Source organism: Ursus maritimus, unplaced genomic scaffold (assembly GCF_017311325.1).
Source record: "Ursus maritimus isolate PB19 unplaced genomic scaffold, ASM1731132v1 scaffold_14, whole genome shotgun sequence".
NCBI lineage: Eukaryota > Metazoa > Chordata > Mammalia > Carnivora > Ursidae > Ursus > Ursus maritimus.
Window position 1 is genome coordinate 56,850,098 of NW_024423786.1, and position 26,321 is coordinate 56,876,418.

Below are 26,321 nucleotides of genomic sequence, written 5' to 3' on the forward strand. Positions count from 1 at the left end.
CTAGGGAAGCTAGGGAGGCATGGTGGAGCAACCTGGAGGACCTCTAAGAGGAGGTGAGGGGCTCAGGAAAACAGGTGGGGCAACAGGAGGGGGCAGATGGACGGGGCACCACATGGGCCTCGTCTCCAGTGAGTGGTGGCCACGTCGGCCCCTCCAGCTGAGTGGTAGCCCCTGGAGGCTGCAGGACCTAGGGTGAGTTTCGAAGAGCCACACGTACCCGGGGTTCCAGCCCGCTCTGGCTGGAGTTTCCCCATCTCCACATCCCCAGGTCCGGTGCGGATCGTGGACAGCGGAATCACGGCCCCAGAACCTGTGAATGGACCTTATTCGGAAAAAGGGTCTTAGCAGATAGAATTAAGGATGTGAGGGGAGCTCCTCCTAAATGAGGGTGGGCCCAAGTCCAATGATGAGCGTCCTCACAGAAGACATACAGTGGGGGATTCAAGACCCAGACCGGAGAGAGAAGCCATGTGAAGACAGAGGCAAGCCCAGGGGTGCCTGGAGTCCCAGAAGCTGAAAGAGGCAGGAGGACCTTCTCCTGAAGCCCCCAGAGGAAGCCAACAGTGAGGGAACAAACCTTACGGTCTTAAGCCGCCGGCTTCGTGGCAGTTCTTTACAGCAGCCACGGGAACCAGTACGGGTGGGTGGGCGGCACGGAACCTGGGGTCTGGCCCACAGTTCGGGGGGGGCGGTGGATATAGCTGCAGTGGCACCTGGTGAGCAGGGGTGAAGTTAGACCATAGCCTCCATCCTGCAGGGGGCTACAGAGGCAGTGGGGGGTGAGAGTGTGGAGAGAAAGAGAAAGCAGCCCCTCTTGAGGGGCTGAGGGGTTGAGGGAAAGACAGGACATAGAGGGGGTTGAAAGTCAGTCCTTGGAAAGGAGGTGGGGGCTGGAGCCCAAGCAAGGGGTTTCTGAGAGACGCCATGGGGGAGGGCCTGATCTGAGGACATTCTGTGCTAGAACTATCCAGAAATGTCTGAGGGATGAGCTCGTGCCCTGCTGAGGGGTTGTGAGGCTGATCACTGGGGGGCCAGAGTTGCCGGGGCCCTTGGGGAAAGCTGAGAGGTAGATTCTCGAGCTTACCATCTGAGGCCCTGGATCCAGCTGTGCCTGAAGGCAGCCCATCCCCACCTCTCAGTCAGGGGTGCCAGCAAGCTCTCCTGCTGTCCTGAAGCAACTCGATCTCATCACACTTACAGGGGCCATGTTTCTGGCCAGAGAGCTGGGGAGCATTCCCTGGGGCGACAGTGCTCAGCAGAGCAAGTTCCCTGTGGCTTCAGCCTCTTCACAACTAGACACACTCAGGGAAGCCAAAGTCTGAGGCAAGCCTCCATTGCCCTCGTCACTCATCTCTCTTGGCTCATGGGCCCAGCACGTCGAGGTGACCTTTGTCCAGCGTCTTCTGAGAAGGCCTTCATTCTGGGTCTCATTAGATTGCAGGGACATGATGAAGGATAAGCCCGTGGTCTCCTGTCTGTGAGACTGAGCCATCTACAAAGTCGGCTCAGTGTGGGAATGATACGTCACCTGCATGACCACATGTCCCTGGCAAGTCCCTGGGACAGGGATATGTCATCTTGTGCCCACCATGTGTAGGGAAAACCAGAAGCTCTAGAGACAGACATCTAAGTCCCATTCCGGCCGACCGCTTTCCTGCTTCCACCTCATCCACCCCTGTCAGGCCCCCGGGCAGCCCCCATTTTTGCCACCACCTGCCTTGCCCCTGGAGCCTCCCCTTACAAGGAGAAAGCCACACCAGCCCACGCTGGACTTCAGTGGCCAACAGAATTTAAATGTAAATGTAAAGAGCCACGTATGGCTGGTGGCTCCCACACTGAGCAGCGTCACTCTAGAATGTTCCAGTCCAGCATCGCCCAGTAACGGCACAATGGTGGGAATGTTCTCGATCTGTGCGCAACATTACAAGAGCCGCCAGCCACACCGAGAGACTGAACACCTGAAATGCGGCTCGTGCAGCTCAGAAACTGAACTTTTACTTTTGTTTTAATGACATTTAAATAGCCACAAACAAAAAAGGGACGGCATCTGGGGCAAGTACTGTGCTGTGCAGCCTTCAGGACACTTTCACTCCAGGGAAGCAGGAAGTCCAGAGCGCCTAGAGATTCTGGTAACTGCGCGTGCAGATGTCCTGATCAGAGTGTCCCTGAGACAACAAAGGCCCCCAAGGTGGGGGTGACCCTGGGCTCCCAGGGGCCCGGCATCCTCACGAGGTCCTCATGAGAGGGAGGCAGAGGGCGGGAGGCCCCGAGACCAGCAGACCCTGCGTTGCTGGTGGAGGGGGGACCGCGGGTCAGGGCGAGGCAGGAGTCGGGTCTCCCTGGGGCCCCCGGGCGGACCAGCCCTGCCCGCCCCTGGGTTTTAGGACTTCTGAGCCGGGAACTGTCAGAGAGTCAGTGTGAGTGGTTTAAGTGGCCAGGCTTATGGTGAGCTGTGCAGTACTCCCAGGAAACTCGCACCCTTGCGGGCACCGCTGACCCTTTGGGCTGCTCAGGGAGAATACGACGCGAGCCAGGGCGTCTTGTGGTGTCAGGAAGTAAGGACTTGCTCCAGAAGCCCACGAGGAGAGGGCATGTGCAAGGGACACAGGAGCCGCCAGCGGCCAGAGCTCCCAGTGGCGGGGGCTGAAGCAAGTCACCCCTGAAAATACAGGACACCCAGCTAATTCGAACCTCAGGCAAACAACGAGTCTTGTTTCGTATCTCCCAGATTCTGCGTGGGACGTCCTTCTGCCTGAGTGATTGGTACTTACCCGAAATTCGGATTTAACAGAGCGTGCTTCCGTTGTGTGGACGCGGTAAGGAGCGGAGGGAGGAGAGACGAATGCACTGATTCCCCGGAGACGGTGTGCCCAGAGCTCCGGCCTGTGGCTCCGAAATTCTGCCGGGGGCTCGAGGTGAGGTCAAGCCGCCGGGACACGGGCTGGTGGACACGAGCCATTAAGCTCTCAGTTTATTGATGCACACGGGAGCCTGTTTCTTGCCATAACCGGGAGCGGGTGGGCATGAAGTTGAGACCCCCCCCCCAGCAGCACATGGGGGGTCCCTGGGAACCCCCTGCACCAGCCCCAGGGTAGGCCCCGCCCACGACCAGGTGGGAGCGAGCAGCCCGTCTTCTGTCGCCACCGTGTGGCCGGGGCTGCACATGACGCCCTGCCCTCCACGCCTGGCCTGCCGGGTCTCTAAGCGGACGCTACGGCCCTTCGGCCCCGGGCTGCGGGCTCCCTCGGGCACGAACAGGCCTACCTTTCTCGCCTGTGTCCACTGACCGTCCCCGGCCCAGCAGCAGGAGGCGCTCCCGAAATGTGTGTCGATGGAGCAAATGACAGGGCACCCAAAGCACTGGGTTTCCTTTACTCACACCAGCTCTGGCCCGCCGGTGTGGGAGGGGTCACTCAGGGCAACCTGAGCACCCCGCGCCCTGGGGCTGCTGCCACCTTCCCCAGTAGCAGAAAGGACTCCAGTTCATCGGCTTTTTTTTTTTCCCAATTAAATGGTATTTTTCTCCCCTGTGGTGGTGAGCGCACTGAGTATCTTGGGGGGACCGAGGGAGGCAGGCCACCAGGTGAGGAGAGAGAACGAGGTCCCATGGGGAAGGACACAGGGGGCCAGGTCCCAGGAGAAGTTCTGGACGCCAGGGAACAGCCATCTGACTGTAAAAATGCGTCTCATTGGGTCGCCCGGGTGGCTCGGTCGGTGAAGCGTCTGCCTTCGGCTCAGGTCAGGATCCCGGGTCCTGGGACCCAGCATCAGGCTCCCTGCTCGGAGGGGAGCTGCTTTTCCCTCCCCCTCTGTCCCTCCCCGTGCTTGTGCTCACTCTTGTTCACTCTCTCTCCCTGTCAAATAAATAAATAAAATCTTAAAAAAAAAAAAAAAGAACGCCCTCTAGGTTCACCCAAGTTGTTGCAAATGGCCGGATTTCATTTTTTATGGCTGTGTAATATTCCCTTGTATTAAAGAATTTCCTTTTTTGGGGCGCCTGGGTGGCATAGCGGTTAAGCGTCTGCCTTCGGCTCAGGGCGTGATCCCGGCGTTCTGGGTTCGAGCCCCACATCAGGCTCCTCTGCTATGAGCCTGCTTCTTCCTCTCCCACTCCCCTGCTTGTGTTCCCTCTCTCACTGGCTGTCTCTATCTCTGTTAAATAAATAAATAAAATCTTTAAAAAAAAAAAAGAATTTCCTTTTTTTTTGAGGTAATACAAGGAATATAATTTTTATTCATAGGCTTATAGTAGTTTGAAGAAAGAAATGTTCCATTTAGAAATGCTACCAAGGTCTTTGTTATTACCTAGTTTTTTTCATCATGAGGAGTGCGCTCCTTAGTCCCTATCACCTGTTTCACCCCTCCCCCACCTCCCCCTCGGTGACCGTCAGTGTGTTATTGGGAGTTCAGACCCTTTCTTGCTTTCCCCCCCTCTCTCCTCCCCTTTGTTCATTCTTGGGTTGTTGTTGTTTTTTAAGAGTTTATTTATTTGAGAGAGACTGAGAGAGAGAGAGAGAGAGAGAGAGAGAGTGCATGCACGTGCAAGTAGGGACAGCGGGAGAGGGAGAAGCAGGCTCCCGGCTGAGCAGGGAGCCCCATGCGGGACTCGATCCCAGGACCCCAGGATCACGACCTGAGCCGAAGGCAGACGTGTCACCAACTGAGCCACCCCGGTGCCCCAGTTTGTTTTGTTTTTTAAATTCTGCATATGAGTGAAATCATACCCTCTAGTTCCATCCACGTCGTTGCAAATGGCAAGATTTCATCCTCCCTGGTGGCTGAGGACTATCCCATTGTATATATGGACCACATCATCTTTGTCCATTCCTGTGTCGGTGGGCATCTCGGCTCCTTCCACCGTGTGGCTACTGTGGACATCACTGCTGTGAACATGGGGTGCGCATGCCCCTTCGGGTCACTGCATCTGTATCTTTGGGGTAAACCCCCAGTAGTGCAGTTGCTGGGTCATAGGGTCGCTCTACTGCTAACGTCCTGAGGACCCTCCACACCGTTCTCCAGAGAGGCTGCGCCAGCTCGCGTTCCCGCCAACTGGGTAGGAGGTCCCCCTTTCTCCACATCCTCGCCCACATCCGTCGTTTCCCAACTTCCTGATTTTGGCCGTTCTGACGGGTGTGAGGTGGGATCTCAGTGTGGTCTTGATTGTGTTTCCCTGAGCTGAGTGACGTGCAGCATTTCTTCATGTGTCTGTTGGCCATTTGTATGTCTTCTTTGGAGAAATGTCTGTTCATGTCTTCTGCCCATTTTTAATTGGATTATTTGGGTTTTGGGCATTGAGTTGAGTCAGTCCTTCTTTTAGAGGCTGAATACCACTTCAGCGTACGGATGGACATGTTCTGCTCAGCCGTTCGTCGGTCGCTGGACACTGGATGTACCGACATTGGAAAGCTCACCGTGTCGCTGGGATTGACCGTATGAGAAGAGCTGATTTTCCTTGTGAGCATGGGCTCCTGTGACTCAGTGCAGCCTGGAGAGGCGGGTCTGCGTTCTCCTGGGCTGGAGGTCTTACACGGCAGGTGCTGGTGGGCCGAGGCTGCAGAGAAGAAGGCGGGGCTTGTTGGAAGTACACGGGCCTCTGCCCTCGCAGTGCGGACGCCCCACGATGCCTCTGATGAGGCCAGGGTGATCAGCTGTCTCAGACAGTCACACCAGTGACAGCAGCGGCGATCACCGTGCCCCCATGCAGAGCGCTTCCTGAGTGATGGGCGCCGGGTCAGCTCACCCCTCACCTGCTCTGCTCCTCGAAGGGCCCGGGCCAAACCCCACATGGAGGAGCGCACGGAGGCTTCTAATCCTTCCTCGGTCACCCTCAGCCACGGGGGCCTCACGGCTGAGACCCACTGTGCCCCACACCTGCTGTCCCTCTGGCCCGCGGATTCCCACACTGGTGAGGGGGGTTCAGGGTCACTGCAGCCTGGCAGGACCGCAGAACGCAATCTCCTGCTCTCTGGGTTACTTTTTCCCCTAACCTGTTAGACCAGGGTCTCTCCCCCCACACAAGGTTGTTTGGGGCCGGTCACTGTCTGCGGGGGGAGGGGTGTCCCAGGCACTGGGGTACTGAGCGGCATTCCTGCCCCCCCATGTCAGGACACTCCCTTTCCCCTCCTGACAGTGTCTCTAGAGTCTCGCCAGGGTGCAGACCTACCCCACCATCAGAACACTCTGTCCCCCCTCACCCACATTTCTGCTCCCGGCTCTGCGTTGCCCCTCAAAGGACACAGTGGTGGAGATTGGCCTGCAGGGCCGGTGGGCCCAGGGAAGACCAGACCTCTGCGGGGTCGGCTGGGTAAACTCCTATCTGTCACAAGGGCTCTGAACGGAAGTCCGCACCTGTCCCACATGCCACCTGCATGGACAGTTCCGCTCACAACGTCGTGGTACTCGATGCAGGCTTATTCCAAGCAGGCCCTCAGAGGGACTACGTCCCACCGAACATGACTCATACTTGATTCGGGAAACTCTTTAGTGTGGGGCATCCAAGCAGGGAGGAGAGGAGAGGCGAGGGGACCCACAGGACCCCCAGCTCTGGATCTTGGGCCCCTGCCCGCCGCCCATGCGCACCCGCCTGCCCCTGGGGGCTCCGCCTTCGGTCGGGATAAGGATATGCAGCAGAACCCTTCAGAGACCTCAGATTATGAGCACGAATTTCTTTCTTTTTTAAAGATTTTATTTATGTATTTATTTATTTGACAGAGCTGAGTGAGAGAGAAAGCGTGTGCACAAGGGGAGGGGCAGAGGGAGAAGCAGGCTCCTGGCTGAGCAGGAGCCCGATGCCGGGCTCGATCCCAGGACCCTGAGATCATGACCTGAGCCGAAGGCGGATGCCTCACTGAGCCCCCCAGGCGCCCTGCACAGGAATTTCCTAATAGTCACTCTCTGGTCCGCATTTAAACTTCTCAGTGCAGTTACGGGGATTATCTAGCATTGGTTTGCTCCTGTCTCCGGGAATGCACAGTCTTGGGTGTCAGCTCTGCAGCGACCCAGGCTCTCCCACTCCTCAGAGCCAGGGGGAGCTTTAGGGAACAGCAAAGCCCGAGCCCCCCGTTCTGTTGTGATGGGCCTGGGGTGCCGCGTGGGCAGCAAGGATTTTTTAAATTGTGGTAAAATACTTATAGGATATAAATTACTATTTTAAGGGGTGCCCGGTTGGCTCAGTTGGTGGAGCGGGCGACTCTTGATCTTGGAGTAGTAAGTTCAAGCCCCACGTTGGGTGTAGAGATGACTTAAATAAAAACATAAAAATTACCATTTTAATAATTTATGTACGATTCAGTGGTATTAAGTATATTCACAAAGTTGTGCAATGGTCACTTCTATCTCATTCCAGAATATTCCATCACCCTAAAAGGAGCCATGTCTCCATCAGCTGTCACTCCCTATCCCTTTCCCCAGCCCCCAGCCCCACGAGCCCCCTTCGCGTCCATGGAGGAGCCTGTTCTGGACGTGTCACACACGTGGACGCACACGCCGTGGGGCCTTCTGTGTCTGGTTCCCTCCCTGAGCGTCGTGGGCTTGGGTCCGTCCCCGGGGCAGCGCGTGTGGGCGCCGTGCTCCTGCTCGCGGTCGAGGGACGTTCCCGTTAGTGGTGGACACACTGTGTATCCGTCCATCTCTCAATGGGCATTTGGGGCTGTTTGAACGGAGCTACTATGAATGTCGATGCACACATTTTAAAAAATTGTTAATCCGGTGATTTAAAAAACTTTTAACCGAAGTATAGTCGACATATGATATTAGTCTCTGGTGTACGACAGTTGCGTACGTTGTGAGATACCCACCGTGGTGAGCGCACGCACCGTCCCACCACACAGCATATGACAATATTATCGGGTACTCCCTATGCTGTACTTTTCACCCCTGTGGCTTGTTTTGTAACTGGAAATTTGTCCCTCTTGAGCCCCTTCCCCCATTTTGCCATCCCCTGCACACAATTTCGGTTTGGAACGCCAATTTTAATTATTTAAAAGTAATCCCTACACCCACCGTGGGGCTCGAGCTCACAACCCCGAATCCAGAGTCGCACGCTCCACCTACCTTACTCCAATTTCACGTTTTTCATTTTACTCGCACCCACGTGGGGAAATTCAGGATCCCTCCCTCCCACCCACTCCCATCATAACCCCTGGCAACCACGCGTCCGTCCTCCACTTCCAAAATGTTGTCATTTCAAAAACGTTGTATCAAGAGAACCTTGGAGTATGTGCACCTGTTGGCACTGGCCTGTTTTCATTCGGCATCCTCTCTGGAATCTGCGGGGTTTTAAAACTTCCTGGTTTGGGAGGGGGGCAGGGTGGGCCTCGTATACACTTTTCTCCCCGCAATTACACACCAAGGTGACCCACGTGCCCGTGTCAAGTGGGGAGAGGACAGCCCCGACCCCAAGGCAAGTTGCACGGATTAGAGCAGTTGGGGAACCAGGTGCCGGCATCCAGGAGCCGGACCCTGCCACGCTTTATGACGTCACACACGGTTGCCACGGCAGCAGCCAACCACGTCTGCCCGGCTGTGCGGCCTGGCCCCGCCCTGCTTGCTGCTGATTGGAGGAGAAGCTGCATCACGCGCTCCCGCAGACCAATGGGGACGTGGTCCAGACGCCGGGCGCGGAGGATGCCAAGTTCCCCGCACCCTGTCCGGTTAACCGTGCTCTCGGTGGCTTTCTCTAAAAAAGCGGAAAGCTCTGGCCTGGCCTGTATCTGGGGCCATTTCTTGAAGCTCCACCCTTTGCCCACACCCACGAAAGGGAGGCTAATGGTTTTATTTCTTGAGGTGCACAGTTACCCTGTCTGAAGAAGATTCCAGAAACTCGTAGCGTGGGGGCGGTGTGGGCACCTCGCCCCTCCTGAAGTTCTCACCCTCAGAATAAGAGCTGGCCTGGGAGGTCACACGATTACTACGTTGCGTGGGGGGGGGGTTATGTGCTGTGCCGGCGCCACAGGCAGGTGGGGACCGGCGCTCGAGGCAGGCACTGTGCAAGCGGGCAGGTACACCTGCTGAGGGCGCTGGGTCGTTCCCCCCACCCCGGAAACAACCGTCTGGGCAGACAGGGGGCGGGTCTTCTACATGTGTGGCAAGTGGACTAGTTAGCTATTGCTGGGTGGTAACAAATCGGCCCCGAACCAAGTGACTGGAAGCAGCAATACGCACTTGTCTTTTTCCTCCATCGTTTCTGCAGGTGCAGAATTCAGAAGCGGTTTGGCTGCCTGGTTCTGGCTCGGGGTCTCTCACGAGAATCCAGCCAACACCTGGGCCAGCTGGGGCTGCCTGGTCCGAGGGCTTGGCTGGGGCTGGAGGACCCACGCACAGGCGGCCCCCAGGGGCTGCTGACAGGGGGCTCAGGCCCTCACCCCGTGGGCCCCTTGCCCAGCATTATCTGAGCACCCGCAGGGCACAGCACTGCAACCCACCCCCAGCCTGCGACCCCAGACACCGCCAGGCGGAAACCTACAGCTTTTATGACTGAGTTTCTGAAGCCACAGACTGTCACTGTTGATATCCTATTGGTTACATGGGCCAGCCCTAGTCCCTGTAGAGGGTCTACCCAGGGGTGTGACTACCAGGACACTGGGACTGCTGGGGGTCCTTTTGGAGGCTGCCCTCAGAAGACCGTCTGCTGGGAGGAAACGCGCCGAGGCAAAGCAACATGACCACGGGGTGTCAGCAAACATGACCACGGGGTGTCAGCATCCCTCCCCCCTCTTCTGGACCCCCCCCCCTTGGAGGTCACTTGGCTGGCAGGAGGAGGTCATGTTGCCCAGGCCTGGCTGATAGGCCTCAACCTGGGGCTTTTGCCAGCACTAATCAGAGAGTTTGGCTGTCCCCTTCCCCCCAGTTTGCTGAGCTGGCAGGGCCAGCCCATGCCAAGGGCCACCTTGTCACCACGCCACAAGAGCCTGCTTATGAGCGAAGTCCAAACCTCAGAGGTAGCACAAGAGATACAAAGAGAGAGAGGGAGAGAGAGAGAGAGGGGCAGACGGAGCCCCATCCTTCGTCTGAGCCCCACATGCAGCCTTGCCTGCAGTCCTCTCTTCTGACCATCTCAGCATCAGAAGCCCGTCCTTCCTGTTGCTCTTAACAGTTAGGAGGGGTTTCTGTCCTTCACAACACGATGCCACCAACAGGAGAAGGGCACGTTCACAACATGTCCACCGCACACGGACACATCCCTCTGCTGTGAGCACGAGCATGGCGCCCACATGCACTGCCCGGGGACGGACCTGAGCCCACGACGCTCAGGGAAGGAACCAGACACAGAAGGCCCCACGGGGTGTGAGTCCATGTGTGTGACACGTCCAGAGCAGGCTCCTCCACGGAAGGGAAGGGGGCTCGTGGGGGCCAGGGGCTGGGGAAAGGGGGGAGGGGTGGGATGGCTAATGGGAGTGGATTTTCCTTTGGGCTGAGGGAATGTTCTGGAACTAGACAGAAGTGACGTTTGCACAACATTGTGAATACACTCAATGCCACTGAGTTGTGCACTTTAAAATGGCTAATTGCATGTTATGTGAATTTGACATCAATAAAAATACAAACAACAATAGGACAAGAAGACCGGGGAGGGGGGTGCCCAGTGTTCGCGCCCTCCCTCCGCCGGCTCCTCTCCCACCCACACTGCCTCGCTCCCAGATTCTCCATCGGCTCTCCTAGCTCCTGCCCGCCTTTTACACAAAACAATTTCTCTTCCCATGTCAGGCCACACCAAGGCATGCGACCTCTCTGACCCACCCGGCGGCTCCCTCCGTTTCCTCCCCAGGCCTGAGCGGCAGCTCTCCTTCGCCCCGTCCTTGCACTGGGAGCTCGGAGGTGGCGCTTACACACGGGTGCAGGAGGGCGTCCGGGCCCGTGGCTGCGGGGACGAGCACGGCCACACCAATGGCTCTCTTCCTTGCTAGGGGAACATAGCGTGCGTAAACAGAAGGGACCAGGTGACCCTGTGGCCTCCCCATGAAGGCTGTGGCTCTGTCCACGGGCAGTTCGTCACAAACAGGCGGCGTTCACGCGTGCCTTTCATAATTGACAGTAAGTCATTGAGAAGGAGAAGCCCTGTCCGGAGGCGGCCAGGGCCCGGTTCTGGCTCTGGCCCAGGCAGTTCCATCGCACGGCGAGCTGCCCCTGCCCTGCATGCAGGAGCGCCCGCAGGACGCGGGGTCCTCAGCTGGGCTGCGAAGGGTCCCACGGGGGCCGCAGCTCCGTCTGCGAGACACCCTACCACCCGTGGCCTCTTTTCTGATGGACATGGCCTGGGTCCCAGAGACAATGACAGGGACAATTGGGGCTCACACTGTGTGTGAGGTGCTCAGCGGGCACCGGACACCCCACTTCTCCCAAAACTGTCACTTTGCATCTTTGTTGCTTTTTCCCCGATTACAAGGGAAACGTGCTTTTAGAAATGAAGCATTAGGCCTGTAAACACTTCAGTTTCTCTCTGAAGCAGGGTCTCTCCCCAGCCCTGCAGACATCGGGGTGTCCCGGGCGCTGGGGGCGCTGAGCAGCCTCCCTGGCCCCCACCCACTCGGTGCCGGCAGCATCCCAGTGTGAAGACCACAGACGCCCTGAGTCACCGCCTTGGGTCCCTGGGGGGCAGCACCGCCTCCCACTGGGAAGGGCTGTAAGGATGATCTCCTTTTAGAAACAAACCTATAACAATGTTACACATTAAGAAATTCTCAGCATCTTTTTTTTTAAGATTTTTTTATTTATTTATCTGACAGAGATAGAGACAGCCAGCGAGAGAGGGAACACGAGCAGGGGGAGTGGGAGAGGAAGAAGCAGGCTCCCAGCGGAGGAGCCTGACGTGGGGCTCGATCCCAGAACGCTGGGATCACGCCCTGAGCCGAAGGCAGATGCTTAATGACTGAGCCACCCAGGCGTCCCAAGAAATTCTCAACATCTGTAAGTGTCCATTGTGCACGTTTCTCTAAGTACCTGTCATACACGTTCAGACCTATATTTGGGGGGCAGGTGGCAACCTCCACCTCAGGAGCCACTTATGCTTTTTTCATGACGCATTCCCCGGGTACGGGGGGTTGACAGGAGATTTTGAGGCTGAGCTTCACCGAATCATGCTGCTGGGACATGTCCCCCTTCTACAGAAGGGGAAACTGAGGCTTGGCTGTGCCCCATCACCAAGGCTGCAGCCCTGAACACCTTCTTCTTGTCCTCATCGTGGTTCGCCCCTCAGGCTCCAGCCTCCCTCTGGGCCTGTCCGTGCAATCGTCACCTGCCGACAATGGCGCCCCCGTGTTGGAGCCCCCCCAACCTTCACATGCCAGGCTGGCTGAGGACTTGGGGGTGCTCCTCCTGGGGCGCCCTGGGGGGGCCTGTGTCTCCTTCCCAGATGGAGAAGGGCCTGAACCTCCCATCTCAGGAGTAGTGACACACGGTGTGGTAAGAAGGTCTGTAACCTGCCGAGTCGCCTCCTTCCCTTGGCGCCTGACCTGGAGGGTTTAGACCCCGTCTCCTGGCGTCCCCAGCCCCACACGTCTCGAATCTCTGCTGTGCCTGCGTCTGTGTGCTAGCTGTCCAGCTCTTTCCTGAGAACACCTCACGCAGAAGCCCAGAAGTTCTCAATCCGCCCAGAGCTGCCAGAGCACCGTCACCCTGCGGACCACGGTCACCTGCGCCCCAGCCTGGACACCCACTTTCTTACTGCTCGGCCATTGAGTGAACAGTTGCATGCTTCAGTGCTCTGGTCGCGGCACGACCCCACTCCGGTACGAATTCCTGCGTTGGCGGACATGTGGCCCGTCTGTCAGAGCCTGCCGGCCTGTGTCCCCTCGCCAGTGCATCTCAGATGCCACCAGAGAGGCAGACGGCAGGCTAGACAGTCAACTTCTCTTTAATGAAAGCAGAACAGAGCCAAACAAAAGTCTGGGTTGCACAGTCATGACCCCAAGCAAGGACCCCCACCGCCCATGCTCCCTGAACTGTTTCCAGGGGCGCCACTCCGGGGAGACAAGAGGCCCGGAACAGGAGCTGGGGGCCCAGTCCCCTTGCAGGGGCGCTAGGAGCTCTGCAGCACATGGAGAGCATGGACAAGGTGTTGCCGCCGGGGCTCCGCAGGGCACCCGGGGCATAGGACGTGCCGGGCTGGCCACCTTCCCAGACCGTGAGCCCCAAGTCCTCGCCCCGGCCACTCAGCACCGGTTGAGTCCGGCCGCCACAGCAGCTGGTCTGCCGGGGGTGGGAAGCCGGGCTCAGGGAGGGGGCCCCACATCACCCCCAGGCCTCGCGCTCCAGGGAGCAGGACAAGTGGACAGAGGCCGAGAGCCCCCGACCAGGGTCTCCGCGCTGCCCCTGCCCCAGGAGCTCAGGGAGCAGAGGCCGAGGGCTTACTGTACCGGCGGGGAGACGGGGCCACCCCGTGAGACCTGCGAGCTGGGTAAGCCAGCTTCCCCCACGGATGTCCTCTCTAGCTGAGACCCCGCCCGCTCAGGCACGCATGCTGGCCATGCTCTGGCCTGAACAGAGAGGGAGGTTTGCCTGGAACACAGAACAGTACTTATTAGACCAGCAACGAAGGCGTCGTACACGACTGCTTCTGGAGTCCGTTTCAGGATCATCAGGATCACCAGCGATCGCCAGGACTGCTCAGGGACACCTCAATCCAGAAGTGGATTTCCGCTGAGCTGACGTTTGGGCGGTCCCTGCGTGTGGCCACGAGGACGGCCCACAGTGCACTTTGCCAGCGCTCACACACACAGTGGATCTTACCGTTTTTGTACCTAGGAGTCACTAGCCCCACCCCCACCAAAGCCAGCCATTTCTGGGCCTCCCAACAGTGGGTACTGGAACAGCCCCGTGGTCCGGGCGCGTGGGGCTGCCCCAGCAGAGGCCCCCCGGAACAAGGGCACCCCGTGCGCTCACCTGCCACGTCCCGTCCCCAAAGAGCAGCAGCGAAGCCCGCTGGGACAGGAGGAACCGCAGCAGGCAGAAGCTGGGGGCCGCCGGCGGGGTGGGCGTGGGCCGGCCCCCCTCCTGTAGACAGACCCAGCCTGCGGGTCTCAGGGCCGGGGGTGCCCCCACCTGCCCAGCCAGGCCCAGCCCCACCCGGCCCTTACCTCTCGCAGCCCCTGCTGTATACAGCGGGCACAGAGCCGGAGGACGGCCAGCTCGGCCCCCAGCGGGCCGGGCACATCCCTTGGGGTGAACGTTTCGAGCTTCCCCCGGCCAGGCACGTAGCACACTGGGCTGGGGGTGGGGCACAGGGTGTCACAGCCGCTACCCTGGGCACCGGATGCCCGAGGACACCTTCCCACCAGCCACGCCCGTCGGATGGGGCTCGGAGCCCAGCGCCGCGATGACCCACCTCTATCTGTACCCCCAGCCCCGGTCCCTCCCCAGAACTCCAGCCCTGGCGCCTTGTCCATACCGAGATCCCAGCCGGCCCCCAAACCCATCCCTCTGCCACCTTCCCATCTGGCCGAGTGGCGGCTCCGACCCTCCTGCCTGCAACACAATCTAGGTTCCAGTGTCCTTGCGTCCCTCCTCAGCCACCACCTCAGGCCACGGCCACTCCCCGCGCGGCTCGTCCAACCACTTCCCTGCTGGCTCCCCGGGTCTCTCCGGCCAGCCAGGTCACGTTCAAAGTGTGACTTGGACCCATCCTTCCCATCTGACCACCGCAGTGGCCTTCAAGTCCACTGACTTCGCGTCCTCCCTGTCTCCCCATCTCACTCTGCTCGTCACACCCACCAGGCTGGGTCCCATGTCAGGAGCTTTGCACGTGCTGTTCCCTGTGCCTCCGATGCTGTTCCTGATGGGCTCCTTCTCATCCTTCATGTCTCGCCTGAGTGTCACTTCTTCGCAAAGCCCCTCCACAACCCTAACCCTCCACGCCCCCGAGTCGGTCACCTCACCCAGTTCACTTCCTTCAGAAAATTGCCTCCTGGAATCACCTTAGTTAACTGTGTAGCATTGTCCCCCCACCCAGCAGGCAGCAGCTGCCCCCAGGCGCACACAGTAGGTGCTACTTTAATAAATACTTGAGAAATGATTGAAGAAAGATGGGGGGTGGACAGGAGCCCCATGACTTACTCCCCCGGGGGGCGCAGGGCCATGTGTGTGCCGTCCCAAAGCAGGACGCCGCTACCCCCATCCGACAGCTGATAGCCGAAGCCGTACTTGCTGGAATAATCCATCCACTTGGGGGCCCAGAGGACGGGCCGCTGCTCTCCCGGGGGGGCCTGCGTGGCTGGACACAAAAATGAAGTGAACTGAGCAAGGGGTCTCCGGGGGGGGGGTGCGGGAGAGGAACAGAAGATGAATAACAGAGTCCAGGGGGCAGAAAACCAAGCCTGGCCTTGCAGGGGTGTGTGGGGGGGTGGACAAGGCGCCAGGGAGCACCTGTCACCCCCGGAGAGGAGCCCTTCTGAACCGCGGGTAACGCCCGAACTCCACAGGCTTTGCTGGATTGCATTAGAAGAAATTGTGTTGGGGCGCCTGGGTGGCGCAGTCGTTAAGCGTCTGCCTTCGGCTCAGGGCATGACCCACATCAGACTCCTCCGCTGGGAGCCTGCTTCTTCCTCTCCCACTCCCCCTGCCTGTGTTCCCCCTCTTGCTGGCTGCCTCTCTGTCAAATAAATAAAATCTTTTAAAAAAAATTGTGTTAAAAATAAATTGGTCATTGGTCTCTGGAATCCTGGATCGGATCCTGGGAGAGCACAAAGGGCGTTAGTGAAACAGTGGGCTATCCGGTGTTGGGGGGGTGGAGCTGGGGGAGCGGCAGGCAGAACTCTCCGGGCTGCCTTTGCTGTAAATCTCCAAGTATCTTTTACTGTTTCCTTAAGACATTTGAGTAAGTGCTGGCTCTGGCTGATGAAAGCGTCTTAAATGCCGGGGTCTTTCTGTGCTACAAAAACAGAAGAATAAGAAGACCCCCACTGGGTCCTATGAGAAAGAAAAGGCTCCCGGGACAGTGACCCAGGAGGGGCAGGGCATGGGGGGTTGGTGGAAGTCCAGGAGAAGGCGAGAAGCAAGGGTTGGGGCTTCCCAGACTCTGGGGAGCAGGATGGATGTCCCTCTGCCCTGAACCCTCCCTCAGCTCTGCCCCCCAGGAGAGCCCCAGAAATACCCGGGGGACCCTGGGCAGAGCAGGGCACTTTTCCTTGGATGTCAAGGGACAGCTGGCCCCTGTGGGCTGTGCTGCGTCCCTACCTGGGGGGCCAGGGTCCAGGCAGAACAGCAGGTTTCTTTTCTTTTTTTAAAGATTTTATTTATTTATTCGACAGAGATAGAGACAGCCAGCGAGAGAGGGAACACAAGTAGGGGGAGTGGGAGAGGAAGAAGCAGGCTCATAGCAGAGGAGCCTGATGTGGGGCTCGATCCCATAACGCCGGGACCATGCCCTTAGCCGAAGGCAAATGCTTAACCGCTGTGCCACCCAGGCGCCCCCTGAACAGCAGGTTTCTGATGGCCACCTCCACCTCCTGCCTCTGGCTCCCCTTGGGCCCTGGGGAGGGGGATCTAAGTGGGGGCAGGCCTGTCTGTCCCCCCACCACGAGAGGTCCCTCCCACCAGCCCTGCCCCAAACTCCCAAATCTGGGAAAATCTTATTTTTATTTTATTTTTAAAGATTTTATTTATTTGACACAGAGAGAGACAGCCAGTGAGAGAGGGAACACAAGCAGGGGGAGTGGGAGAGGAAGAAGCAGGCTTCCAGCAGAGGAGCCCGATGTGGGGCTCGATCCCATAACGCTGGGATCACGCCCTGAGCCGAAGGCAGATGCCTAATGACTGAGCCACGCAGGCGCCCCTGGGAAAATCTTATTTTAAACCCAGGAGGATTCCGGCCATCATCCCCATTTCACAGGTGGGAAAGTTGAAGCCGGGAGAGGGGCCCACGGCCCTGAAAAGGCCCAGTCATTGCCCCCACCTCTGTACCCTCACTCCCCACCAGCAGTTGGGGCCCAGGATGGAGGTCTGCTCACCCGCCGGGTCACTCCTGAGGGTCCCCTGGGTGAGCAGGTGGACGGGGACCTCAGGGTGGGGAGCCCCTCTGTCCAACAGGGAGGCCTGGGGAAGCAGCAGCAGGAGTGAGGGGAGGCCCGAGGGGCGTGAGGGGCTCCATTCTCCTCGCTCTGAAGACCACGGCACCCGACTTCTCCCTCTGCCCCAAGCCCTCACCTCACTGCCACACTCCATGGACTCAGGATCTGAAGCATCTTCTCCTGGACGGGAGGCCTTGCTGGGAGTGAGGGGGCCTGAGGAAGCACAAGGAGTTTCAGGGGGCAGGGCCTGGCCCCATGCAGCGGGAAGGCCTCCGCCGCCCACGTCCACCTGTGCCACAGACGCGGCGTTGCAGAACAGGCGGGAAGTAGGACAGGTGTGAGGTGCGAGCCGAGGCAGGGGAGGGCGGGGGAGGGGCAGGCGGGCGTGCTACTCACAGGGCTGCGGGCACTGTGTCTGCAGCGGCTGGCCCACCTTCCAGAAGAATCTGCCCAGAGGCTGGGGCGCGGTGAAGATGGGCAGGCCATAGCAAGAGTGGGCCGGCAGCCGGTCTGGAGTGAAGCCCTTCCGGGCGGGGCACCGGGGGTCACCACGCAGCGCGGCCGCCCCCTCCCGAGCCCCGGCCCCCCAGGGCGGGCCGCGCGTTGAGCAGCACGCACCTGGGTGAAGAAGTCATCCTGCAGCAGCTGGTCCAGGCTGGGCCGCTCCGCCGGGTTGGGGGCCAGCAGGCGGGCGATGAGGCGGCGAGCGCTGGGGGACAGGTGGGCAGGCTCGGGGTAGCGGCCGTCTCGGATGTTTCGGTACATCTCCGACAGGGGAGCCACCGTGAAGGGAGGGGCACCGGTCAGCACTGTGTACCTGACCCGGGGGGTGGGGCGGCAGGAAGCCAAGTGTCTGCTTGCCCTGCCCCAGTCCTGCGTAGAGCTCGTCACCATATACACATGCCTGTGTACCCACCACCAGCAAACACCCGTCCACGCCTCTGTGACGCTCGAAGCTGTCCTCCCGCACACGGACATGCCCCACGTGCCCTATTCACACCTGCACACTCGCAGGATGGCAGGTGGGTGCTCTTGCTGCCCCACGGCTGCACACCTGTCCACATCTGTCCTGGGATGCTCACGCCTGCCTGTCCCCACTCAACCTCCCGTCTGTATGCTCACACCTGTCCTTGCCTGTCTGTGCATGCTTCCACCTGCCCGTACCCAGCCCCACCTGGGTACCCCTGCCCCTCTTCCCCAGGCCGGGGCTCCCCACGACCCACTCACATGACGCAGCCAAGAGCCCAAACGTCTGACTGGCAGGAGTGCCCATTTCTGGAGATGACCTCTGGGGCCAGAAAGTTCGGGGTCCCACAGAGCACTCTGGGAGGGATAATGCTGGGCTCAGGAGGGCAGGGGCCCACATGCCAAACCAGTCCCACCTGTGCCTCCCCGGAGGGACTGTTCAGAGCCTCTCACTCACCTATGGCAGTGGCCCCCTGGCCCCACCCTGGCCGCCAGCCCCAGGTCTCCAATCTTGACCACCATGTTCTTGTTCAGGAAGAAGTTACCTGCCAGAGGGGGCGGGCGCAGGCTATGAGGGCAGGAACCACACCCCAGCCCCCCTCCCCCGCCCCGGCGACCGCCCGATCGCGCTCACTGGGCTTCAGGTCGCGGTGCACGATCTGCCGCTGGTGCAGGTAGCGCAGGCCGCTGACCAGGCTCCGCAGGTAGTAGCGCACCTCGGGCTCCGTCAGAGTCTGCCGCGCCTCCAGGACGTGGGCCAGCGACTGCGGCCGCCCGCAGCAGCAGGAGGACACACCGATGAACACAGTAAGCTCGGCTGAGCCCAAAGAGGATCAGAGGAGTGCAGGTGGGCCCGGAGGTCCCCAAGGAAGTTTGAAAAGGGCCAGAGGCTCAGAGATGAACCCGAAGTGGGTACATGCCAGGCACAGGTGAGCCCAGGTGAGCCCAGGTGAGGCCAGGTGAGCACAGATGAGCCAGGGTGAGCCCAGGAGGGCTAAGGTGGGCTCGATGGGGTTAAGGTGGTCGCACGTGGCCACGGATGAAGATGAGATGGGCTGGATGAATGAACTGGGCACAAGTAGTCACAGGTGAGTCAAGAGAGCAGAGGTGGGCGCAGGTGCAAAAGCATGAGCACGGATGGGCCTGGTGCGGACACAGCCGGAGCCAGGTAAGTACGCAGAGACACAGAGGTGGACCCAGACGAGCACAGCAGAGCGGGGGGGGGGGCACCTGGCGGCTGCAGTACTCCAGCACCATGTACACGTGCTCCCGGTCAGCAAAGTGTCCATGGAGGGCTACGATATTGCGGTGTTCCAGGTGGCTGTGCAGGGCGATCTCCCGGTCCACCTGCAGGCGCGGCCCCACGTGTCCACGCCCCCTGGTACTCAGGGGCATAACCCCACACCCCCAGGGCAGGGACCTCTCTGGGGACCCCCTGCAAAGTGTGGGGCCCCCGGGGCACAGAAGGTCTGGGCCTACCTTACTGCGGGGGCGCAGCTGCCCGGCCCCGGCCCCAGCACGAGGCACCACCTTGAGGGCGAACACAGCACCGGTGGACATGTCCACCAGCTTGTAGCAGCGGCTGAAGGCACCCTGCGGTGGAGGGGGACGCACGCACTCAGCGGCCACAGGTGTGCAGACAGGCAGCCAGGCCTCTTCATATACACAGACGCACACAGACGCAGGAGATGCATGGACACACAGCTCTCACCCTTACACCCGCACACGCAACCACATGAGCATAGAGGAAAACGCAGGGACACGAACACAGACGTATCCATCTCTGGATACGTCCAGCAACCGGACCACAATACAGTACGTGGACACACGACACGATTCCACACCCAGACCCGGAAAGCGCAGAGATGGAGAGCACGTTCAGATACGGACCTGGTGACAGCACCACAGAGTTTCTACAAAAAGCTGGATACCTGTAACACGCGAGTGCACGTCCACACCCCTGGACGCACAACCCATGGCCACAACACAAGGCGCCAAAGACCGGCTTCTGCCGCCGCACCGTGCGACCTGTACAGCACAGACCCGGGCGCCAACCCAGCCAGCCGACCCCAGACTCCAAACTCGCGCCGACACGCGGCGCACGCAGAAGTCAAGCCTGGGGGCGCACACCTGCTCGCTCGCGCTCGAGACTGCGCGCGCACACCCCTCCCCGCCCCGCCGGGAGCCCCGCGCGGCCCGAGACCCTCTCGCGGACTCGCGGAGCCGGGGTCCGCACCTTGCCGATCAGCTTCCCGCACCTGTAGACGCGCCCGGAGCTCGGGTCGCGCAGGAAGGCGGAGACCGGCGGGCGGCAACTGTGCCGCCAGCGCCGCGCGGGTTCCATCCCGCAGGGGGCCTGGCGGGCGCTGGGCGCGGGCGCTGGCGCAACCTCCGCCGGACCACCGCGCGGTAGCTCTGGGGCCGCGCGCCGCTGGGGCGCGTCTTATTGTCTGAGGGGGCGGGGCGGAGCCCGATACTGGGGGCGTGGCCAGGCGCTGGAGGGGGCAGGTGTGTCGGGAGGGAGGGCGGCGGGAGAGGGCGAGCGGGGACACCGGGCTGACAGGAGCTCCAGTGACAGCGGAGCTCGCGCCCCGCGCGCCAGCCCCGCGCTCACCCGGCGCGCTCGGCCGGCTTGCTCTTCCAGTCCTGCACCTCCCGTCCAGCTGTGACGTGTCAACCTGCCCATTTCTCTGAGTGGGAAACTGAGGTCAGAGAAATTGTCTCCCTCTCTCAGAGGCCTCCGAGGGAGAAGCGAGAGGGAGCGGGGGGCCTGACAGGGCTCTCGTGGCACCGGAGAGCCATGGCCGGATCCAGAGGGCAGAGAAAGAAGACCGGTATCCCTAGGGCTGGGGCTGCTTGGGAAGGGAGTGAGGCCTGGTGCAGGGACCCAGGAGGGGCACAGCTGGGGGTTGGGGGTATCATATATGCAGGACATCAGGCCGCGAGAAGGATCAGAATCTGGGGACCGAAGGGCAGAGGCAGGCGTGTGACTCCTGCCCTGGGCAGCCAAGGAAAGGACTGGTGGGCACTCTTGGACCCTCCTGGAGCCATACATCAGACTCAGCTCCAGGCTCCTTCCTTGTGTTCTCTCATGTTCCCTGACATCAGTCCTGGGACACAGGCACTGGCCTTGTCCCCGTTTCACAGGTGAGCACACTGAAGCCGGGGGAGGTGGTGGTGCCTGCAGCCGGGAAGGGTCAGGGCTGGATTTGAATCCAGGCAGCTGCCTCTGGATGCCACAGTATTAATCTGTGAATGTTACATAACACTAGGAATGGGGAGGGATTAGTAGGGCTCCCTGGGGCTGGAATCAGGCCTTGGAATTTTCCAGAGACCAGATTTCAGAATCCGGCGGGTCATGCTTCCAGGGATGGGAGACACCTTCTGAGTTGTCACATGTCCAGCTGGTGTGTCAAGCAGGGGCACCCCGGGCATGGGGGCCTCTCAGGGGACCCCCGTGCAGGGCCCAGAGCAAGACTAGGGTACCTTTGTGGGGGACCGGCCTCAACACCAGAGCCAGGGACTCTGGGCCGCCGTTGGGGGCCAGCTGGCTACAGCCGGGGAGCCCAAGTTCCTGCTAACGGGAATCAAGGGCAGCCTGACAGGAGGTGGGTGGCTGGGGGTCCAGGAGCCTGGGCCATCATGTCACTGTCACCCAGGATCTGCTGGCTCTCAGGCGCACCCCTTCCTCTGTGTGTTAACTCGGGCATCCGTTAAGCACCTACTCACCGGCACGTGGAGCCTGCGTGGGGCCCTGCAAGCCCAAGACAGACACACCTGGCCCTCCCGGAATGACTGCTAGGAGATCACCCAGCTGAACCACCGCCGTGGGTCTGGGCGGCCCCCAGAGGCCAACGCGTGTAAGCCAGGCCCCTTCTGAGCAGCAGCTTCTCCCTGGGTGGGTGCTGTTCTTAGCCCCATTTTACAGATGAGAAAACCGAGACTCAGGAAGGCGTATGCAAGCCCAGGACCACTGGACTGCAAGTGGCCGAGTCCCGCCTGGAGTCCAGGGCCACTGTCCGCACCCTCACACCATCCCCTTGGGCTTCTGCCCCAGGGGCCCTGGGAGCTCTGGCAGGGGCAGGGGGCTGAGCCCACCGAACGTCTGGAAGATCCTGGCCAGGAACCTCACAGCCCTCCCTGCCCGGAGCCCCACACTCCCGGCCACAGGCTTGCTTTCCCTCTCGTCTGCTCCTTCACTGACCTGAGATAACTCCCCAGACTCAGCACATTTCCTGGGAGAAATGCTGGAAGCTTTGCTCAGCTGCAGGTGGAGGGGCGGCTGCTGAGACAGCCCCCGGCGACGAGACTCGGGGGGCCTCCCTGGGGAGGCCCGAGCTACTGCGCACGGGGTTAGCCCACGGGCACATGGACGGCACAGTCTGCCCCTTTGGGAAGGTGCCAGAGCGGGAGCGGGACGCTCTGGGTCCCTCTCCGGTCTCCTGGCCTCAGAAGCACCATAGACTCCTCGTGAGCTGTCACCCCACCTGGCAGCTCCCTGGGGACACCAGGAGCCGGGCAGCCACCACACTCTGGAAGCCCCATGACTGCGGCAGCACGCTGCCCCCAGACTGGCCCAGTGTTGTGGGGGAGGCTAGACTTGGCTCCCCCCACCCAGGACCAAACTTTGTCCTTGCCTCTCCCAGCCTCATGCGCCTCGCAGGCTCCTTCTAGAAGTGCTGTCCTCTCCTGTCCTTCCAGACACCGCTCCGTAGGCTTTTCCCCGTCCTTCTTCCACATTTCTTCAGTTATCCTTTGCAGCTCCTCTTCCTTCTCCCAGGGCCTGCAGCTTGGGTCTGAGACCCCGTCCCCTGTCTTTGCTCCCTCCAGATGACATGGTGCATGCCAGCAGGACACTGACGTGGGAGGCTTGTCTCTCCTCCCATAGCTCCACCTGGGCTCTGCCAAAAGCAGAGCCTAAAGCAAGGGTTTGGTACAGAGCAGGAATGAGGGGCTGGGGAGGATGGGGCATGGGGCAAGGTGGGCCCTGGTAACCCTTGTGGATCCCCAAGGACCTGGGTACAACATTCCTCAGGACTGTCTACCCAAGAGGAAGACGAAGGGAGCATCAACCACCTGGCTAGGTCAGGGGACAGAGTGTTTGGGCCCTTGGAGGCTCACAGAACCAGCAGGGTGGCTGGGAGGTGGTCTCAGGGCATGCTCTGGGACCCGAGAGCAGGAAGTTCAATCTCTTCTTGTGAGTAAGAAGCAAGAAGACCTCCAGTACCAAATCACATTCAAACAAAGGCCCGCTGATTCACCCCTGTGGCCCTCCCACCCACCCGCTCACTCACCCCAGTCCAGCCATCCTGGCCTCTTTGCTGGCCCAAGATCCCATACCAAGCTCATCCCAACCTCAGGGCCTTTGCATATACCCTTCTCTCTGCTTATGATGCTCCTCATCCCTGAGTCTCCTCCCAGCGGCCCCTTCTCATCTTCGAGGACCCAGGCAAGGGCCACCCTTGTCCGGGAGGCCACCTCCACCCCACAATTCCCCCTGTGGTCCCTCACAACCTGAAATTATGTCATTTCCTTGCAGGTCTGCTGGTTTCCATCCCACCAGACCGGGCACAGGTCTGTGTTTGTCCCTGCTATGTACCCCATAGGTACTGGCCTGCTGGGTGGCCTCATGCAAGTTCAGACCCTCCCCAGACTCCCCACAACCTGCCTGCAGAGGGGGCATCCCCAGGGTCCAGAGTGGGTGCTGCCCCTCCGGGGGAGGACGCCTTTCCTGGTGTCCTCTCTCCAGCTGGTGCTGCCTCGACCTCTCCCCAGGGACATCAGCGGACTCCGGCCGTGTGCAACACTGCGCGAGCGTCAGACCCAGCCAGATTTCCACACAAATAATCTGTATTTCAGCTGCTTGGGTCTTTTTACCTGTTATGAGAAAAGTAGCTCAATGTCAGGGGAGATCCTGGGTGAGATCCTGGAACAGAAATAGGAAATTAGCTAAAAACACACACATGATGAAATCCATGTAAAATTGGGAATTTGGTCAATGGTAATAGTAATTGCTAATATTATTAATTAATAATAGCAATATACCAATATCAGTTCCTGAGTTGTGATGGAAAGTATTTGTTTCCTGGGGCTATTGTAACAAACCACCACAAATTTGGTAACTTAAAAAAATCACCCATTTATCAACCTCACATTGGGAAGTCAAGAGTCCTAAAACCCAGGCGCGGGCAGGGCTGGTCCCCCCCGGGCCCCAAGGAGACCCGGCTCCTGCCTCTTCCTGGCCCATGACACCCCCTCCACCCTCACCGCCGGCAGCGCGGGGTCTGCCCGTCTCTGGGGCTCCCGCCCTCTGCCTCCCTCTCCTGAGGACCTCGTGAGGACGCCGGGCCCCCAGGGAGCCCAGGCTCACCCCCACCTCGGGGCCTTGACAGCGTCCCCTCTGCTGCATGAGGGGACACGTCCCAGGTCCCAGGACAAGGGTCTGGACGTCTTGGGGGGAACAGATTATACCGCCGATGACAAAGGATAGACAGAAACTCTCTAACATCTTTGCAACTTTCTGTAAATCTAAAATTATTCCAAAATAAAAATTTTCTTTAAAAAATCAGAATTAGAAGGCCATTACAAGAAATTCACATAGAACCTATAAGGCAGTATCTCGGCCACCCACAACCTTGCCCCAGGATCATTGTGGGCAACACGAGGGGTGTTCCTTTCCACGTCCCACCTGAATTTATACAACACCCATCCTTTCCCTCTCTGTAAACGGCACCATGTCATGCACAACTTTCTTGAGTTTCTACCTAACCGTGTACCTGAGATGACCTGCCATGTTCAGAGAGCCTTCTGAGCTCCCGCCCCCCTCTGCCTCCAAGCCCCCCGCTCCGCCCCCACCAGCCGCACAGGCCCCCACCCTGCCCGGTCCTCACCTGGGCCTCCAGCTACCTGGCCTTTGCCCCTGCCGCTCGTCCTGCCTCGACCGTCCCCAACCCAAGCAGGTCCCCCCAGCACTCCCTCCAAGAAGGAACTCAGGACACCCATTCAGATGTGGGGAGAAGCCGTCCCGGGCCCTCCGGGTCCTGCTGTGCCTCAGTGGCCCTACTAGTGGGGGTGAGGATTCATCTCTGAGCAGCTGCAGAGACCCAGGGTCCTGGGGCAGGGGTGGCAGGAGCCCCCTGTCCACTCTCCTCTGGAGGCTGAGGCGTCCCGGGGACCACGTGGCCAGGCCTGAGGCATCACAGGAAGCCACAGGGATTTGGGGTCTGGGGGGGCACGCGGAGGCCACAGGATCTGCTTGTGGGTATTTCCTGAGCCCCAAGACTGCAAGACCACAGAGGGGCCAGGAGCCCAGCTGACCTGCATCCACGGGGACCTGTGTCCGCTTGGCCTAATCCCCCTCAGGGATGGTCCAGGCTAGAGCTCAGGGTAGGGGACTGCACTGACCCCCTGTTGGGGGTCTAAGCGGGGGCACAGGGGTGGGGGAGGGGCTGAGATGCCACCACGCCTGCAGTCTCACCCTCATAAGCTCCCCTCCACCTACACGAGGAATTTTGAGCTGAGCGCTTGGCCTCCTTCTCCGGGAATCTGCTGAGTCTGGCTGAGCTGTGGCCAGAGGACGGAGGACGGAGGACGGAGGCAGGAGGCTGGGGCCCGAGGGAAAAGCAGGGCAGGGCCCAGGACACCATATCTTCCCCCATCCCCATCTGGCACTACAAGCTCTGTCCCCACAGGCACTAGGCCCCCATGCAGGCCCCAGCACCTGCTGTGTCCCCTCCCTGCAGGCCACAGTGCCTGCTGTATGCACTTCCTACAGCACTTATGCCTGCCGTAGTTCACCCACTGCACAGTACAGCGCCTGCTGCATACCCTCCTGGCAGCGTGCAGTGACCCCTGTATACACTGCAGGATATAATGCCTGCTGTATGCACTCCCTGCAGGACGCAACACCTTCTGTATACCCTCCTGGCAGCGTGCAGTGACCCCTGTATACACTGCAGGATACAATGCCTGCTGTATGCACTCCCTGCAGGACGCAACACCTTCTGTATACCCTCCTGGCAGCGTGCAGTGACCCCTGTATACACTGCAGGATACAGTGCCTGCTGTATGCACTCCTTGGAAGGCTCAGACTACTACATGCAGTACCTGCAGGGTGCAGTATCTACTGTATACACTCCCTGCAGAGATAAGTGTCTGCTGAGTGCATTTCTATAGGACGCAGTGCCTGCTGTATGCACACCCTGCATATAGTTCTTTGGACGGGACTCAGGGAATGAGGCACGTCTGAGGGAAGGAGACTGTCCACTTGGTGGAGCCCCTGAGCCAAGCCTGATGTATTTCTGGTCCCACCAGGCCCCAGGCCCCAGCTCCTGCACAGTAGGCGCTCAGCGGAGG

At 59.9% G+C, this 26,321-nt stretch overlaps 1 protein-coding gene across 1 annotated transcript; it reads right to left on the reverse strand.

Annotated features, from left to right (window-relative positions):
* Window positions 1-613: 613 nt before the first annotated feature.
* PLK5 (polo like kinase 5 (inactive)) lies at window positions 614-20,310 on the reverse strand. The gene is made up of 20 exons (XM_040628306.1): window positions 20,203-20,310; window positions 19,446-19,559; window positions 19,197-19,313; window positions 18,601-18,730; window positions 18,424-18,511; window positions 18,228-18,323; window positions 17,619-17,817; window positions 17,397-17,523; window positions 17,137-17,213; window positions 16,941-17,025; window positions 16,414-16,462; window positions 16,168-16,202; window positions 15,049-15,205; window positions 14,073-14,202; window positions 13,879-13,989; window positions 13,080-13,185; window positions 5,748-5,902; window positions 5,412-5,648; window positions 2,772-2,941; window positions 614-761 (listed from the first exon to the last, which is right to left on the reverse strand). The coding sequence occupies exons 1-20, from the start codon at window positions 20,308-20,310 to the stop codon at window positions 614-616; spliced, it is 2,439 nt and encodes an 812-aa protein (XP_040484240.1).
* Between the last annotated feature and the right edge of the window lie 6,011 nt (window positions 20,311-26,321).

Excerpts from the sequence above, each read along its gene's own strand:
- PLK5 (XM_040628306.1), bottom strand. The coding sequence starts at position 20,310 with ATGGAACCCGCGCGGCGCTGGCGGCACAGTTGCCGCCCGCCGGTCTCC. Across the intron at positions 18,324-18,423 it reads CCAGGGGGCCACTGCCATAG|AGTGCTCTGTGGGACCCCGA; the intron begins GTGAGTGAGAGG and ends TATCCCTCCCAG. Across the intron at positions 16,203-16,413 it reads GAGGTGGCCATCAGAAACCT|AAACCTGCTGTTCTGCCTGG; the intron begins GCTGTTCAGGGG and ends AAAAAAGAAAAG.